Raw genomic sequence first — 18,560 nt, forward strand, 5'->3', positions numbered from 1 at the left:
TTAACCAAGAAAACACTACTGGTAGAAGAAAATGACAAAAAACTTTATGAAAAAGCCTGGTATTTCAGAATATAAAAATTCCACACAAAAAGGCCATACTGAAAAACCTACCAAGTTCCTTAAGCTGACCTACTGCAAAAATCATCAGTTACCCAGCCCTGTTCTCAACCTTACCACTGTTACTTTCAGGAAATTGAGTGATTGTTGTTCCAAGGACAAAGAGTGTGAAAGCATCCTTCAAACTGAAGTTCTACTTTTATAAACCAATTTGGCTTTCAAAACTTTAATAATGGAGTTAATATTTAAGTCTACTTCTGTTAACATCTTGCTAGAATATGAAACTGAAAGAAAATAATGCAAAGCATTATTTTTTCCTGCATCTCTTGTACTAAATTAATTATTCCATGATAAATACTGTGGTTTTATTCCATGATAAAAACACCTTCATTGTATTAACTAATCTGTTTCTCCAGTGATAATTTTCAAGATAGAGAACATATCTTTCCAAGACACTTGAAAATGGCTGAAACCAACTGCTGCTCATTCCTAACAACTGGAAGGCATTTTTCCTTCAAGCACTGCAAGTTGCCTGTTGTGTCCATATTTTCTTAAAGGGCATCCTCCAAACATGATATTGCTATAGCAACACCTTCCATAATGCCAAGGTTTTTGCTGTAAGTTAAAGGCAAAAGTACTCCTAGACACATGGTAAAGAAACAACGAATATATTAAGGTCTTACTTCAGCCAAGAAATTCAAGTAACTCAAGGTAAGCTACACATTGGTACGAAATTACTAGACAACCTGTTATTTTTGTGTAAAGAAACTTTCAAAAAATAATATCTTCTTAAATATGATAAGCAGTACTCTACCATGGATAATTAATCCATTTTCATAGTATCATCAAGCCTGACAAGCAAGCAAAGAAATACCTGTAAGTACACACAAGTTGGTATTTCAAAGAAGTAGTATCATAGTAGAGGACTAGAAAAGGTCATACCGTTCTTTTCTCCCATCTTTCGTGAATTGTTGAATAAGTATTTTATACAGTTTTGGAAAAATGAAAACTGAAGAACTCAAAAACCAATGTATTATTCCAATAGCTTTGAGAACTCCTGAAACCAATTAACCCAGTTCCTGCACCCATGTAGCTGAACTTTTAACTGCTCTCATTTCTCACAATGTTTACTTCTGATTGTTGTGCTTGAGACACTTTTAATTGTATTTGCCAGTTAAGTTTTTTTTTATTCTTCAGTTCTAACAATGCAAATACAGAGAATACAAAATTGTCATTCTAACAATAATACAATAGGTAATATTTGCAAATTCAAGTAACAAAAGGTTTTTCAATACAGCCCAGCACCAACACTTCATAGATTTTCAATATATGCAGACAGATATTCAATACACAGAATATATGCTCTGTGCATGTGTGACTACACAGAGCATACTAAAAAAAGACAGGGACAGGAGTATTAAACCTAAGAAGTAAAAGCATCTTATACCGTATCATTCCTAGGAAACAGTGTATTTATAGTGATATTATGTCAGCACTGTCTGTTCAGAATTTACTTGAGGACAGGAAAATAGCATCCCTGAGAGTAAGTGGCAACATTTAATAACAGCAAGCATTTAGTCTTTCCTATTGTATCTACTGCATTATTATACTGTATATATATTATACAGTATAACAGTATATTATACTGTATCTATTGTATCTACTGTAGTTAGTAAAGATCCACTCTAGAAAGAGAAGTTAAAATCTTGTAACTGAAAGTTCAAATCTGCTTCATTCAGAAAAGTCCTGCTGAGCTGCAGGCAGTCTCTAAGCATTGCACCATCAAGCAACTGGGATGGTTTTCCTTGGGTGTGCTTTGGGTTTTTTGGTTACAGCCTGGATGAAAGACAACATTTGTTCCACAAAGTAGCAGCAGCCATATTGAAACATGGCTAACCAAGAAACAGATTCCCCAAGTAAATTAATTAGTACAAAAAGTTTGTGGGTTTACAGGCAGTTGAACTGAGGAACATAATTCTTAAGAAAGCAAAGAATTCTCCCTAATTAGGATTTCAAACCATTAGATTTTTTTTTCTGAATAAGAGAAACTTAAGCCATTGCATTAAAAGCTTCAGTAAAACAGACACCTCTTTCAAGGCTCCAGAATGTCAGTCTTTCTTCCCTGAGATTGAAACAAATTCCCTGTAAAATGGAATGCCCCAATTATGCATTCTGAGGTAATAAGAAGTCCTTCCAAAGACTTTGTTGCCAACAGTCCTCAGAAGGCTTTTTTTTTTGTCTTCTGGATATATGATAAGGAGAAAGGAGGTCTGGGTTTGTCCTTGACAGACGGAAGAAAAAAGGACTGATGTTTAGAAAGAGATGTCTTTGGCAACGGGGAAAACCTCAAAAAAATTTTGTACTATTTTCTTCAACCTACAGAAAGCCTTCATGCCTCCAATCAATAAAGAATTTCCAGAAGTTCTAAGTAACCACTTCAATAAACCTTTTATCCTGAAAATACACACGCTATTGGACTTTGGTGTAATGTCCACTTTCTGGCTCCAAACCACTTTGGCTGATGTAATTATTTTCTTGGATTTTTTTCTTTTCCACTGAATTGCTCTTTGCAGTTTGCAGCTCCTCAAGACTAATCATTCAGTAAGAGACTTTGAAGTCAGAGATTTTTTCTTACATAAAACATGTGAGGAGAAGTTCATGGACAACTTGGTGTTAACAGAACAGGAACAATTGCTATGTCCTGCACACAGACCCCCAATTTTGAAAGGATTTTGAATCTCTTCTGGCATGTGTTTGAGATCCAGACACTAAAACTGCTAAAAAAATTTAGAATAATTCAAGCCTGCTCTAAATTGCAACTCCTATAGATCTCTTCCTATTTCTATTCTCTCCAATCTTTCCTTAAAATTCTCAAATTCCTAATTGGAGTTATGTGAAAGTGTTTTTTACAAATCGTATGATCAATAACTTAGGACAAAAGGTTGCTGATACTGAGGCTTCACCAATATAAAATCATCCACTCATCTGAAAGAACATTACCAGTTGGTGTGAAAGCTGTCTTTTTTACTTTTTCCATGATGAATGAGGAGTATTTCTATTCCATCTCTAAAAATCTCTGTTATTCTAGAAATCAACAGTGGTTAAAAAAATACATAAACAACTAGTGCCTTTTAGCTTGTGATTCATAAGAAACACAAATTTTTCTGTCATCTAAGAAAAAAATAAACAGTACAGCTAGTACGTGTCAATTTGTGCATTTTTAAAGACTAAAAATCTCCAAGTAACCCAACATTTTTCCTACTGAAATATTAATATAATGGTGCATTTTTTTTAACAATAAAGTCAACCTACAGCACTTAAAATTTCAGATAACCAAGTGCATTTACTAGCTATCTGCCCAAGAAGTGGGAGAGTTTTTCCTTCTCAGCTGCTTACTTTGAAGACTCCTCCCTTTCTACAAAGTATTTCAGAGTAAAATTTGCCTTCAGCTCTCTGGACTATAAATCTAATCTCCCTTGACAACCACTCTTAACGCTACCACTTACAAGCCCTGTACGTATTCATGCCAACTGAAGCAACACTTGAATGTACTTGGCCAATACAGTCCTGAGTGCAGGCACGCTTTAAGATGTCTGCATGAGCCAATCCTGGAAGGAAAAGCACAAAGACTCCTGGTAAATGCATGCAGAACAAATCTTGCAGTGAAACCCTCTCACAAACACTCACAAAAGCCCCATAAAACATGGACATTCGAGCTCAGTGCTCCAGCACACCTGATCACTTGAGATACTCTCTTAGGAACTGAGACACACAAACTTGCCATTAAAAAAATTTTAAAAACTTAAAAAAAAAAAGGTGAGAGAGAAAAATGAGCAAATACAAGACCAAGTTTAATACTGATGGCAAGTCATTAAAGCAGAGTGCCTCAGTATTACTGTCATGGTGTTTGAGAAGTGCTGTCTGCTTTCTTTTCCTTTTTAGTGGTTTATGAGGACTCTTACTGGAAGTATTAAGCTAAAAATCCATATGATTCTACCTGATCTGGCACAGAGCACATCTAACTTGGTCAATGAAGCCTTTCCTGTTGCTAGCTTTTTTTGAAGACTAAGATAGATCTCCACAAGGTTGAGGAAAGGAAGACAGTAATGTTAAAAAAAAAGAACCTCCCAGAATAGCACACAATAGTAAGAGTGATTTAATCACTACAGTTATCAACTGTAAACAATCAGTTATCAAGTAAACAATCAAAACAGCCATATTGTGAGAAAACATTTTTCATGGCCTATACATGACTCTTGTGCTCAACCCTTATGACTGGAATTCATAACTCATTTCAGCACACATAATTTTATGTAGTATCAACTAAAATGGAGAGATCAGCACAAATCATTATGAAGTAATAAAATTTCTGAAGCATTTTCTTGATGTCATAACATATAAGATACAAAAACTATCAATTGACAGCAAGGCTGAAAATAAAAAAAAAGATTTGACTCAAGCATTGCCACTCCCTTGCAGACACAACTTGAAACTATAACAGAACTAAATACAAATGGCATGATGTTTAGAGCTTGGAGAACAGACAACACCAATACTATACTGTCAGACACACAAAATGCCTCCCCATACTCCTGAGCGCCATGAGAACTTTAAATTCTGTGCTTTAATGCTACAGTAAAAACTTCGAACACCACACACTGCTAAGCAAATTCATGTTTAGCCTGGAAAGCTTAAGACTCAAACTGTCTAACACCCTGACAAACGCAAATATTCATCATTTTCTAGTTGCGTTAATGTTCAAGCTTACTCTGAAAGTACTTTAAGTTTCAGTAAGGCAGCAGCAGAGAACAGACAAAACTTTCAGTTACTAAAATAACTGCCTCTAATATTGAAATATCTAAACATGGCATTACCTTCATGGCATGGATTTCTTCTATTAATCTCTCAACTCGTTTTTGGTTCTTTAATTTCAAGTCTTCTGAACCCCTGCAAATGAAGTCTATCTTTATTAAGAAAATCTCAGTTTAGTTACTTTATTTCCTTACTGGCAATACTAAATAGCAAAATAAAAAAATCAGGAGATGGAGCATAAACACAATCCCTTATTGTCACATGAACACTTTAGCAAAGAGCTGAACATAGCCTAACGCTTTTGCTGTTCTGAACAGTGGAGGAAACACTGAGGATTTAGCAGAACAACATGAAAAACAATGTTACTGTATTAAAAAAAAGTAAACCACAATTCATATCAACAATAGGTGACACTAGTGTCTCAAATACAATTATATTTTAAGATCTGAAATATTTAAGTATGGAAGTTCATTGGGTTTGCTTCTTATTTTGTACAACTTGCTAAAATTGTGAGAGAAGAGTATGCTCAATTTACACTATGAACACAGTAAAAGATGTATCTCCTACTGTCTCAAATAAGACACATGGTATTATGTTGCACCAATAATCTTTAAAAGTATAATCTACAAAATATTGTTTAAACTGTTTATATAAGAATTCATTAATAGTAATGACGAAAAATCAAGTATGACCTGTATATCTATGCAAACTGAAAGTATTTTTTGTTACACAATCTTGAAGACAACTGCAGTGAGAAAACATGGTGAAACTTAACTTTAACAACAGAATAACCTAAAAAATCAAATCTGACACTTCTGTAAGTGCTGTAAAAGGTTCTGTAGCTGATTCAGATAACCTTCCAATACATTAAATCCCACTACAAAAAGTCATTCCAATTCTGCTTTATGAAACTCCTTCTAGTTAGTATTTTTAGTCTAAAATGATGTAAAAATAAGACAAACAGAATTTAGGTATTTTAGTGCCTTAAGTTTTAAATGTAGTACATTTTTCACCCACTTTTCTGTTTTTGTGAAAACAATTAAAATACTGCCTCATTTATAAAAACACAAACAGGAACACTATTATTTAAAACTGACTTTTTCAATTTTAATTTCCCGATGTGTCTGGTTAGTCTGCGAATAGTCAGGACTCTGGCCTTCTTCACATCTTTTCTCATCTTCACAACCTGTGAGAAATATGGAAGACATTATAAAGTGTTTTCCTTGATTACGTTCCATATACAATACATTCATTACATTAACTTAAATTTTAGAAATTAGTTCAACAAAGAACTATTTTTGAAAAAAGAGTGCATTTCCCTGCTAACCAAATCCCATTTCAAATGAATTCAGATTTCCATTAAAATCAAACTGCTTCCATAAACATCAGAGGAAGAACAACCAACAGTCTAAAAATGCGTCTGAGGTCTAAACAGAAGACAAGACATTCCTAACTAGCCATATTTTAATATTATTCTTAGAGCTAGACTGAGCTAGAGATTTGAAAAGTCTCACCTTTTGCCTTCACTTGGCTTATTTTTGTCCCAGTGAAACAGCCAGCAGTAGATTAAGTCAATTGGTGTATAATACATAAAAGCATTTTCATTATGAAACACTTTGAAGTATTAAGGAAAGACTCTCAAAATAAACATTATTTATGATGGAACAGAATTTGAGATATGAAATTCTTTTATGTATTTGAATTAATTTTTGTTGAAAACAAAAATCCAAGTGATTTCTAACTTGCTACAGTCTGTCTCAATTTGCCATCCTACCCAGTACTCTATTCCTAAATGTAAAGCAGGCGGTTTTAAAGAAAATTTGACAACGATATTTTGATCTTACTACTCACTCCAGTAACAAAGAAAGAGAATTGTCATTATTATTAGACAGACAGGATGAACAAACAAATCTTCCCAATGTTTGCAACTAAATTCCATAATGAAAAACCTTATGCCCAGGTGCTGTCTTGCCAATGATGAACGTTTCAGAGATACAGGGAGTCAGTGGTGACCCTTTTTTTTACAACTCAACTTCCTCCTTATTTATTCATATATATCATACTATGTCTATTAAGATTTTATATTTAATAGTTTAACTTAGTATAACACGAAATACTAAAACAAACAAAAATATTCAGTCTTCCTGACAAAGACCAAATTTACCATAAATTGATCCAGTGGGATTAAGTTTCAAAATTAAGTTGGCACCTCTTTCTCAATAAAGTTCTTTACATCAGATTTCTATTCTAATTTCTCAGAGAGAACATCAAAATGATAGATTGATGATGACTGCACCATCTAGTCAAGTCCACCAGGAATATCACTACTATAAACCTAAACTGAACAAAAAAAAAAAAAGGAAAAGAAAAAACTTCAAAGCTTGCAGAGCTGTATTTCACACCTGTCATGGGGAGTCTGGCTAGTATATATACACCCTGTGCAGAGACCATAAAGATGATACTAAAAAATAAACAAACAAACAAACAAACAAAAAACCCACATACTTTGCACTAATGATTATGTTTGTAGCTTAGGTTACTGACTCAATCAAGTTGTTAAGCCCTGAACTGTATTCAGCAGTGGCTTAACTGAAGGCTGAATCAGAGCAAAACAATTTCTAGAGAGGCGTACATGCTCCCTACCTCTGCCAGGGAAGCCAAGGAACATGGGGAGCAGCACTCCTCTGAGAATCAAGGGAGGGGAATTGTACGGGGGGCAGCGTTAGCCACTTACACCATGAGAAATGAAAAGGTAAAGAAGGTTTGTGGGATGAAACAACTAACCTAAAAGTGGTCTCATGTTCCAAAAATTGTTACAGCAAAGGTCAGTACTTACCTTAGTTACCCTAGTAGAAGGAACTACACACAAGTCTACCTACAAAATCATTTCTATTTCAGTTAACAGCTGAAACCACATACCAAGAGACACTTAAGTGCCAAGTTTCTGCTATACAGCAGCACTGCTCAAGTCTTTACCACGCTAAGGAACAAATCCATAACATTACCATTTGCCATCAAGGCATGCAGATATTTCTTTTTTAAAAGACACTGAAGGAGATTATCATAGGTCCCTATAGTACATCATCTTCTAAAAGGAAGAAAAATAATGCAGCTTCTGGTTGAATACCTCTTTGATACTATGTACATTTAGTGAGTTTGGAATGTCAGATGCAAACTGGGTATGCCTTCTTAGAAAGTCTGGGGAGGGGGGGTTGTTTTGAGTTTGGGGTTTTTTATTCTCTATTTTTTTTAATAACCACTAGAAACATCCACAAGCTAGAAACATACTGGAGTTTAAGTAACTCATACTTTACATATTTGTTACTGTGTATGCAAACATGAAGTATATTTAACTTTCTCTCAAAAATATTTTGTCATTTATTTTTTATTAGAAATATTAATGCACACACAACATGTTTCCAGGGCCTACAAGAGCCAAACTCCAGCTTCCTCTGCTGCCAGCCAATGAAGGCTGTATAGACACGACAGCAGGAATGAGGGAAGGTATTCGCTCTTTGGCAGACTAGGAATATCCATTTATGTAATCCAGTCACTTCTTTCACACGGGACAGTATGCATCAACTGTGTTCTTGGAAGTACTCATACCGTTCTCAAGAAAGCAGTCAGCTCTTTGGGAAAGCAATCAAAAAAGTTTAGCTTCAGATTCACAGTGTGCCTGAAACAATGCTTAGACCACCAGGGTAGCCCCTGGTCTCTTGTGTTACAAAGTGAGAGAGGCAACTTTGCCATCAGTAAAAAAAACCCAACAAAACTAAACAAAACCAAAAAACCCATACCAAGAACAGTCATGACTTTCAAAAAATAATAAGTATTTATTCATAGTAAGTTATTTTTTATAAATACCTTAAGAAAAGACAGTAAGAAAAGGAGAAGTCTTTGCACTGAAACATTAAAAGGCTGCAGTGTAAGTCAGGATCAGACTTAACTAAGCTTTAAGACAAGGCAATAAGGATTTTTAATCTACTCAGCAGTCACAGTAAGCACAAAAGAATAATTATAAACAAGCAAAACACAAACCAAACAATTTCTTCTATCAATAGGATCTAGGGTTCCTGGAAATTAAGGAAGTCTGCAATTGTATGTGGAAATAACCACTTCAAGGATTTCTTTGAACAAAGAACAACAGATGCTTTCCTTTGTTGAAGACACTTCTTTATTTTGTTGGGAAACACTATTTACAAGACAATTAAGCCATTCTTATTCATTAATGCTACCAAACCTCTGTGTTTGCAAATTATTATTAATAGGTAACACCAAAGTACGAATAGATATAAATTACATATCAATTATTAAAACTAAAAGAAATCATAAAAGAAATTAACTCACTTTTAAAAACAAGCCTAGGTAGTAACATATACTAGCATGAATGCACATAAGTGTATTTCAAAAGCTATGGTTATAAACAAAAATCATCCCTGCGGCACTGTGCCTCTTCACAGAATAATGTATTTATATTACTACTGATGCTAAACAAAGATGAAATGCAGAGAATTTCTATAACTAATGGCATTCCACAGAAGAGAGGCATCCATCAACCCAACAGCTTGCCACCTGCAGTAAGCACTGCCACAAAGTGTGACATGTACCAGCCAGCGGCATGCAAACCATTTTAAGCCATAGGCAGATGGTAGCTGCTGCTGCCCCTTCAAAAAAGGGCAAACCAAGAGCACAGCAGGGGATCAGCGGATGACAAGACAGGCAAGAACTAGAAACTCCCCTGCAATTCACCTTTTCCAAGGAGTGCACACTACTGAGGGAGATTGTAAAAGCAATTGCTGGCTTCAGCACAGCCTACATTAAAGTGATACTTTGCACAACGCTTCCGGTACTCAACCGGCAATGAAAACAGCCCCAGTTTGAATGGATGGGTAACACTGACACAGTACAAAGCCACCAGAGTGTACATATCAAACCAAGAGGGTGGTTTCTAGCAAGTGTGTGTTTAAAGACATCACAAGAACTGTATTTAACCCAGAATCCACAGCTGAGAAAGGGAGAAGCTAATAGCTTCACCTACTGTGCCTCCCATGTTACACCTGGCTCCAAAGGGTTAATAGCCATTCCCAGGGATTTGTCTTTTTGCGTGGTAGTCCAGTGAGACCTTCCCAATCCTCAGCATGTCCAAGCCCTTCTCGTGCCCAGAAAGAAACTGACACAGGATTACTTAACTGAACCTTTGATCTTTAAGTCTTCTCTACGTTTTTTTGGGTTTTTTTCATGAAATAGTTCCGTTTGGCCACTGGTATTTCATCATAGTCAGAAATTAATTTCAACTAACAAAAGCCTTGGAAGGGCTCAATCAGTTCCTAAATTAGTGTTAGACTGTCTAGAAAGGGCTTCTGATCACAGACATTATCCCTTTTAAATTAATGGGACATGGTTATTGTACATAATACAAGATAAAATACATGTGCAATAGAGTACAAAGTTATTTTAAGAGCCTCCCACATAACTAAGTTCCAAAAAAACTTGTTGTAAATTTTTCAAGTTTCTTTAAGAGAAATGTAAGGCATTTTTAGATAAAACGACATCAAAAAAGCCTGGTTTAGGTTCTGAAAGTCTGTATCATTAAGAAACAGTCCTCATATTAGGGATGGCAAGAAAAACACACCAAGGAATGTGGATAAAATGACAGTGTAGGTACAATTATACATTCAAATTCACATGACTAGTCAAACATATTTGCCTTCACATTTTTAAGACAACAGCAGCAAAGTTCTCAAACGAACATTACATTAGAATAAAATGTTATACTTGGCCACTTCTGAAACTTGTTTTGAGATCTGTACAAGCAATATGACTCCAAACAAAGCTAATGTTCAGCCAATTAGAAAAAAGTAAAGGAAAGTGTGACTAAAGATTTGTAGATGTATCAAGAAAGGTACGTGTCTACTCTGAACTACAGTATCAACTGCACTTGACAAAAAAACCCAAAAACCGAAACCAAACCATTCTTCAAAAAAAATCCAATGGATTAAGAGAAGCACTAATACATTTCTGCATATGACTTGTTTGAATGTATTTTATTCAAAAAACACTGAAATACTAGAACAACTGTGAAGGAAAAGTGTTTTTTCACATTACCATGTACAAAAGCTAGTACTGTATATGAAAATACCTGAAGGACCCAGAACGTCTAAAAATCTTCTTAACTCAAAGTTAACAAAAGTTAACTTACTCAGTGAGCCCCAGCTATCCAAAATGCATGAAAGCCAATAAACTGATGGACATGGCCTTTTCCTCGGAGCCGTCTGCAGCACATACAACTGTTCTTCTTGGGCTTCAGCCCATGAGGTACTGAATATTTTGGTCCTGACCCAATAATGCACTTAAATTATTAAATCCTTAAACAACCAGCACTAGACAGACCAGAATTTCTTCATCCACTTCTGCTTTATGCCAGCACACAGTCTAGTCCTAGTTCTGGTACAAGCAACCAGAAAAGACAAATCATTCTGTTCTCTTCAAGGAAGGACACTGCATCTAACCTCATCTAGTGAAAAAAACCCCTAATCGTAAGAGTTTATAGCATTGTGAAATGTCCATAAGGTTGAACAAACACACACCCATTAAACAGAGGCCTCCAGCCTCTCCCTCAACATGGCAAAGTCTCTCCTGTAAGAAAATTGTCTTCAACAAGACAACTTTGCAGACACAAGTGCAAAAATACTTCTTTTACAATTTTAAGATGATGTTCCTAAAGCAATGTTCCGTAATTTTACTTAGACGCATCCAAATTCACTGTGCAATATAAGGTCTCTTATGTCTTTTCTATCACTTGAGGCCTGGAAAAAAAAAGAGGGTAGTTCCAAGCTGGCTTTAGCATTTCAGTTTCTTCTTGTATGCTCCAGGCTGGCAGGATTTACCTGACATGGTCACACATGAGAGTGGGATAACAAGGAGAAAACATCAAGAACCAAGGCTCTTAGTTCTGTCCCAGGAAGAATCTATTTTAAATATAGCCAATCATATTGCTATTGACAAGTTACTATATACCAGGGTCTAGTGAATGAATGACAGGAAAAAAATGAAATTGCAGGTACAGGATATACTTCAGTCCTCACAGATTTCCCTCATGCCATGAAAACCCTAGGAGGTTGAAGTAAGAGCCTGATCTATTTGGATCAAAATGGCTCAAAGCAAAAGGAAAAATAATTTTTATATGCCTGTAGGTATACAACAGCTTTTAGGTTTTACTGCAGTAAGAGATTTACTGTTGAACTCCCTCAAGTTTAAACAGTGCTGCTAAAGTAGAAAGGGAGGAAGTCCCTAAAAACACACCAAAACCACTCGTGTTTTGTACAGTGGCCTTTTTTACAAATTTTTACAAATTGCTTAAATTACACAACAACAAGTATCAAGGCAAGAACTCCAGCTGAAAAAAACCCAAACCAAAAAATAAAAAGAAAGTGAAATGTGTTTAAGTTGAATATTCAAGGTCTCTCCAATACCTACAAGAAAGACATGGAACTAAGTGATGTTACAGTTCTCACTGATCTTCTTTCTTTTCCTCATTTTAGGGCACATCAAAAGCATCGGTTTCACTTTACAGTTACTCGGCAGTCTTCTAACCAAGAAATTACCATGGCAACAGAGTATTCTCAACATTAATTTTTGGTGCTATTTGGCAACACAGAGTTTTAAAATTCAAAACACCTGCAGCTGGATCACATATTAGCCAGAACTAACAATAGTACATAATCTTTTGAGTGAATAATCTAAGTGAAAAAATGTTTCTGGAACTTCTTTACAAATATTTCTCTCTATTATCTGGAATGTCAACTTGAAAGATCTAATGATTTTTAGATCCTTAGGAAACGTTAGCAATTGCCAAGTTTCCTTTTTTCCTTTCTTTTTTTACAAAAAGAATCCCTGTATTACAGTATATTTTTTATACATGTCAAAAGATGTGGAAATAGGCAGTCAGACTTAATACAGCTTCATATATTTGCACTATAAAAACATATATAAGTAGGGTGGCAAAGGCAGAAACAACATAAACACACCTACGTGGAGTATCAGTGTTCAGTTCTGTAACAGTTTTATACAAATATATAGTACAAAAAACAATATATAAAAAACCTAAAACAAGGTGAATTTTCAGCCAGATCAGTTTCCTGAACTGTCTTCCCTGATGGTCACATGAATGCTAGTTAGTTCCAGCACAAAAGAGCAAAGTAAGAACACACAGAAGACAGACAGAGGGATGGACCACAACAAATCAGACTACAATAAATGAGCTATCTCTTTATTTAATATAAAGATCAAATCCCAGCATAGAAAGTGCTGGAACACAGTTTTTCAGTTACTGTTTGTGCCACACCAGTGCGGTATTAATCTTGCCTTTGACATCTTCAGCTACATGCAAACAGGTCTGAATCACGTGGACTCAATCCTATCCCAATACAACTAACAGAATGTATAAAAATTCTTGAAACATGCTTCTGGATTGAACTACCGGACCTTGCTGCCCAAAGCAGGCAAAAATGCCACCACTAGCTGGAGCATCCAGAAAGCAAAACACCTGCAGCTTCTCAGGCCTCTGGGTATTCCCCCTGTCAGGTTTCCCAAGGGGTTTGCTAAAGATGAATGAAAAAAAGCACACCGCCCACTTGGGCGAATTTCCACCTTCCTCACAGGAAAAGTAATGCACACACCCCTTGTGAGTTACTGTCAAATGCTTCCTCCACAGTCTGCCCATGCTGCTTTCTTTGTACTTTCTCAACTGAAGCACTGAAATATGGGTTTCTTTATTCAATATAGCACTGTATTTCCTCCTGCATGGAGAACAGTTGTCATTTCTAGCATAATTTTTCCAAGTAGAAACCACAATGAGTACTCAGAACTGCTAGAAAAGATCATTTTCATCTAAAGGTTTTGAAAAGCAATTCCAAATATCTAAGATAGTTGGGAAAGAGTAAGACTAGCCTAGAATTACTTGCTCATTGCCAAAGACCAAAATTTAACGGATTTATTGCTTCAAAGTCAGCGTCTCACTGGATGGAGTCAGACTCTATGTAGTACTTCAGAAAGCATTCAAGTCCAAACCAGGATCATGAGATGGCTAGACAGATTTCTAAACCCTAAATATACACCACAGTTGTAAACGTCCAGATAAGAAATAACTGTTTTAAACTCAAGATGCTACATTAGATAAATCACTGCATATGTAACCACATGGAAGTAAAAATTATACATGTCTTCCAAAACAGAGGACTACCTGAAGGTAATTTCTAACTCTATTTAATTGATCAGCTGAATGCAAGTTTGATAACCCGCAGTTATCACTCTGCTAAAAATATTTCCATGGAAGGTTGAAGCGGGATGTGATCAAGACATTTAATGGAGCTAAGCTCAAATCAACGGATTTCTATGCCTAGGACTTCTTAATTAGACCAGAGATCTAGTTAGAAGTCACACGTGAATTTCACGCTTCCTTAAGCTTTGACTTTAAAGAAAGACAGTAGCAGCAGAAGCTACAGTAGTCACGTATGAATTACGAGGGTGAACACACGTCTATAGGTAATAAGAGTGCTGAGGGCTTTTTCCCCTCTTCAAATGGTGAACCTTTTAAAAGCAGGTGGAAAAGAGCACTGCTCACAAGGCAACACTACGAATCTCTACATTACTTGCATAATCCGAAGCACGACGCCACAACTTGACTACACTGACTCACAAACAATCTGTGTAATTTTGACGATAATTATATAGGTCACAAACATGATCCAAACATGCAGGGTTGAACTGCCATCATGAAAAGAAAATAGTGTCAAAATTGGGTAAGAACCTTTCACCGTTACAAATACAGAAATTCAACCACAGTGATTCAAGTATTACTTTGGAGGTGTGTTTTGGTGGTGTCATTGCTTTGGCTTGGAATTAAGAGATGCTAATATAAATGGTAGTACTGGCTTCCTAAGTCACCACAGAAACCCTCAAGTCTTCAGTGCTAGTATGTTACAACTTTTCTCAGCTATTCTGAAAGAGTGCAGCATCGAAACTGTGTATTCCGAAATTATATTTGTTAGCCTGGTTTCTGAGAAAATCAGGTTTGTAAGCACACTGTCTGTCAGTATCCCTCTCTGGTAACTTTTGGACTTCTTAAACCAAAATCAAGGTTGACCAATCATCACAGGCCAGAGCTCCCACGTGTTTTGTGAAAACTGGTAGCCAAGTACGAGCTATGAACTAACATCCACATGGAAGAAATACACAAGCAGAATTCAAGTCTTTCCCATTTTGGCTGAGAACAGTGCATACATACTCATTCACCAGCACATCTGGCTCTGAACCAGACACAGAACACCATCCCCTGATTGTCCAAACGGACAGGAAACATAAGCCATAACTACAGTTACTGAGAACACTCAAACAGAGTAACCATAAGGATAACACACTAAAAAATTAAAAAGAGACAGAGGAATAACTGAGGATATCCATATGAAGCTTTATGGAATACTGTACCGAAAGCTGTAACATGCCAGGCATCACTGGTTCTCAACTTACATATACATTTTATTTTTACCACATTCTTTGTACTGATGATTTAATCTGGTGATTGAAACGTCAGGAGAAATTAGAACACTGACAACTTGCTGAATGGGATAGAAGACAGAGAGCTGCTTCTGTGCAAGACACTTCATGCAAAAAAGATACTTTTATAGTTACTTCAATTGCCCTCAGCTTATACTAGTCTCACACACCAAGAGGCCGGGGAAGAATGGGAAGCCTGTGCAATGTTACAGCATCACTATATTTGACAAATATTTCTATCTTAATTTTACCAGGAATTTTTTATTACTATTATTATGTCATTCAATATAAACACTTGTTTTGTAGTAAGACTCACCCATTTCAAAACTTACATTTCAGTGTCACTATATATTGTTATGCAAGCATAATTGTAATATATAAATATAATATGTTAATACATAAAAAATAATTATTATTATTATGCAAGCATAAAGGAATCATTATGGAAAAATGGTTTCAAGTTCATTAAATGAAACAAAGCAGCATCAGCAAAGGAGTGATGAAGTTGGAGAAATACCTACTAAATCATTTTCCATTCCTCCATAAATCTGAAAGACAAAAAAAGTAGCCAAATACCACAATTTTTATATTGACCATAAATATACAGAATGCCTGCATCATAAAAGTAACCGATCTCACTATGATCAGAAAAATAAAGTTTTTGTTTTAAAATTTAAACTGGTTTTTTTTTCAAACTCCTCCTCTGCAAAGTTTGTCAACACAAGTAAGGAGAGGCCTAAGTACTGGAGAAAGACTGGAAGGCTCCTTAGGTATGTGAAAACTCCCACCAAAAAAGGGGAATGCTCAACCATTAACAAAAGAACAGCTATCAACTTCTGCTGCTAAAGCAGAAGTCAGTGTTCTGGATAGAAGCAAACCACACATCAAGTGGATCTTCCAACAGTTACAGCTAATTTTCATGATATAAGTATGTATCACCAGTATTGATATATTTCGGAAGGATAAGCAGCTCTCTCTATTACACTCTCCTCACAACCCTAAGGAATTTCTGTCGAGCAAGTATATTTTAAAATAAGAGTAGAAGTTTCTCCTCTCTAATCTGTAATTTCCAAGAGTTCTTATGTTCTGATATGACATGTATAAAGTTCAGAAAGACAAAGAAATCATCTATACACGTAGCATCACAAGATTGTAACGAAAACCATCACACAGGAAGTAAGTAGAGTGGTATGTCATGGAATGACACACCATAGTAAGAAAAGCAGGGAATGATGTTAAGTCCAAAACATTGATTAAATAAAAATTAGTGTGTGGAGTTCCAGGAGGAAAAAAAAAAAATCAAAAATCAAAAATATCATAAGCACTTTTTTCTTGTGCCTGGAAAAAAAGCTGCCGAGAAACAAATAATAAGAATTTAGTATCCACATTTTTAAAGGAAAAAAAATCCTTTGTTAAAAAAAGAAAAGAGAACAAGAAAATAGGGAAAGAACAAAAAAGCTGTTCGTGGTTTATGACTTTCAAAGTATTTGGTACTATTGCCTCTCTTCTTAAAAAAAAGATTTGTCTCCTTATTAAAAAAATGCTACCAGATCCAAATTTCTTTGAAGAAGCATGAGACTTCTTTTAGTAATAGACTATCAAGTCTAACTTTTCATGTGTTTTATGGTGCCCCTAGCACAGACACCTGACACTCATATGAAACGTAAGTATCAAAACACATCCAGTGAATACAAATGAACACAACCCCTGCTCAGGCCTAGGGTATGCCAGTGACCAGCAAAAGCCATAGCCTCGGGAAATACAACCTGATAATCTCTCTGTTTTACACTTCCAAACAGGATGAATATTCAGCCAAAGACTGTGAACATCACCAGAATGGGAGGTGAATGTCCATTGGCTTCAAACATGCTGCAGTATTATTGGCCTAACAAACTGAAATACTATACTACTTCCAACAGGAAAACTGCTCATCTATTAAGGTGCTTTCTGCTATTATGCCTCTATGACTTGTATTTTTTGTGGGAACTTTATCTCAGTTAGTAGTTACAGATTTATGAAAAAAAAAAAGTGTCTCTAACATGTAAATTACTTTTGAGTATTTTTTGAAGGATGGGAAGAATTTTGCTAATGGGAATGGAGAATTACCTTGCTATGCCAATTAGTGTTCCTTATTCCCTCAGATCTGTTTAAAAAAAACCTATTTCATTGTGAGAATTTTTCATAAACACAAACACATGGGGAAGTCAGTGTTTAAAAATACCCCAAAAATCTAATGATCTGTATTCTTCCTAGAAGTTTCTTCATGACATCAATAGAAACTGGGGAAAGGGACAAGTATGAAAAGTAGAAAGAATAAAGAGCTTCAAATATCCCTGCCAGATGTCTGACATCCATCCATTCATTTAAACACCTTTACACAAGTTGTCCTCTATCTGTTGCCAAGATGCCAAATCTACAAGAGATTGGTACACAGCTATCCCAGTATGACTTATTAAAAACCTGGAGCAATGCTTGAAGGCTCCCGCAAAATCTTTGTTGTGATGGAACAAGTCCTCTCATGCTTACCGGTCTGCCCAGTGGTATGTTCATTGGCCAACCATTGAATCAAGTGCTGCTTCTGTTGGAAGATTTCCTTCTTCCGAAGCTTCCTACATTCTTCTTCAATCTCTAGGTTTTTCTAACCAAACTCATTTCCCCTTTCCCATCCTTATGAGCTCTCCTCATTCCTCATCCTGTTTCATCTTGTTCAACACACCTCATCACCCACCCATCATTTATGTCTGTTCTAATATTTAAAGACTTACAAGCTCTCTCCTTCCTTCCCCTCCACGAACGAGCAATCACCTTAACGGCCTTATTGTTTTATATTGTCTGGAATTCCTATCTTATACATGTAAGGTACTCTCTTCTGTGCTATTCATAATCTTTGCAGCATTTCCTCAGTGATAATTGCCTCTGGATGAAATTCCCCATTCATTCCTTTGGACTAGTTGCTATTCAGAACAGTTCTCACCAGCCTCTCATGCAAACACCTTCTATCCACTCATCTCCTCCTACATTAACATACCTACACAAGACCTAGTGTTTTCTCATGTGTCCTCATAAAACACCAAAGAGGATTCACAGAATCATTTACATTGAAAAACACCTTTAATATCATAAAGCCTAACTGTAAA

The 18,560-nt window shown here is 35.8% G+C and overlaps 1 protein-coding gene across 1 annotated transcript in view; it reads right to left on the reverse strand.

Moving 5' to 3' along the window:
• SRFBP1 (serum response factor binding protein 1) overlaps nucleotides 1–18,560 on the reverse strand; it is a 68,979-nt gene that overhangs the window by 40,349 nt on the left and 10,070 nt on the right. The window contains exons 2-3 of the mRNA XM_032095281.1: nucleotides 5,967–6,055; nucleotides 4,932–5,004 (exon numbers count right to left, since the gene is read on the reverse strand). Coding sequence (XP_031951172.1) covers nucleotides 4,932–5,004; nucleotides 5,967–6,055 — 162 coding nt within the window. The remainder of the gene's footprint in view (nucleotides 1–4,931; nucleotides 5,005–5,966; nucleotides 6,056–18,560) is intronic.

Source organism: Corvus moneduloides, chromosome Z, assembly GCF_009650955.1.
Source record: "Corvus moneduloides isolate bCorMon1 chromosome Z, bCorMon1.pri, whole genome shotgun sequence".
Taxonomy (NCBI): domain Eukaryota; kingdom Metazoa; phylum Chordata; class Aves; order Passeriformes; family Corvidae; genus Corvus; species Corvus moneduloides.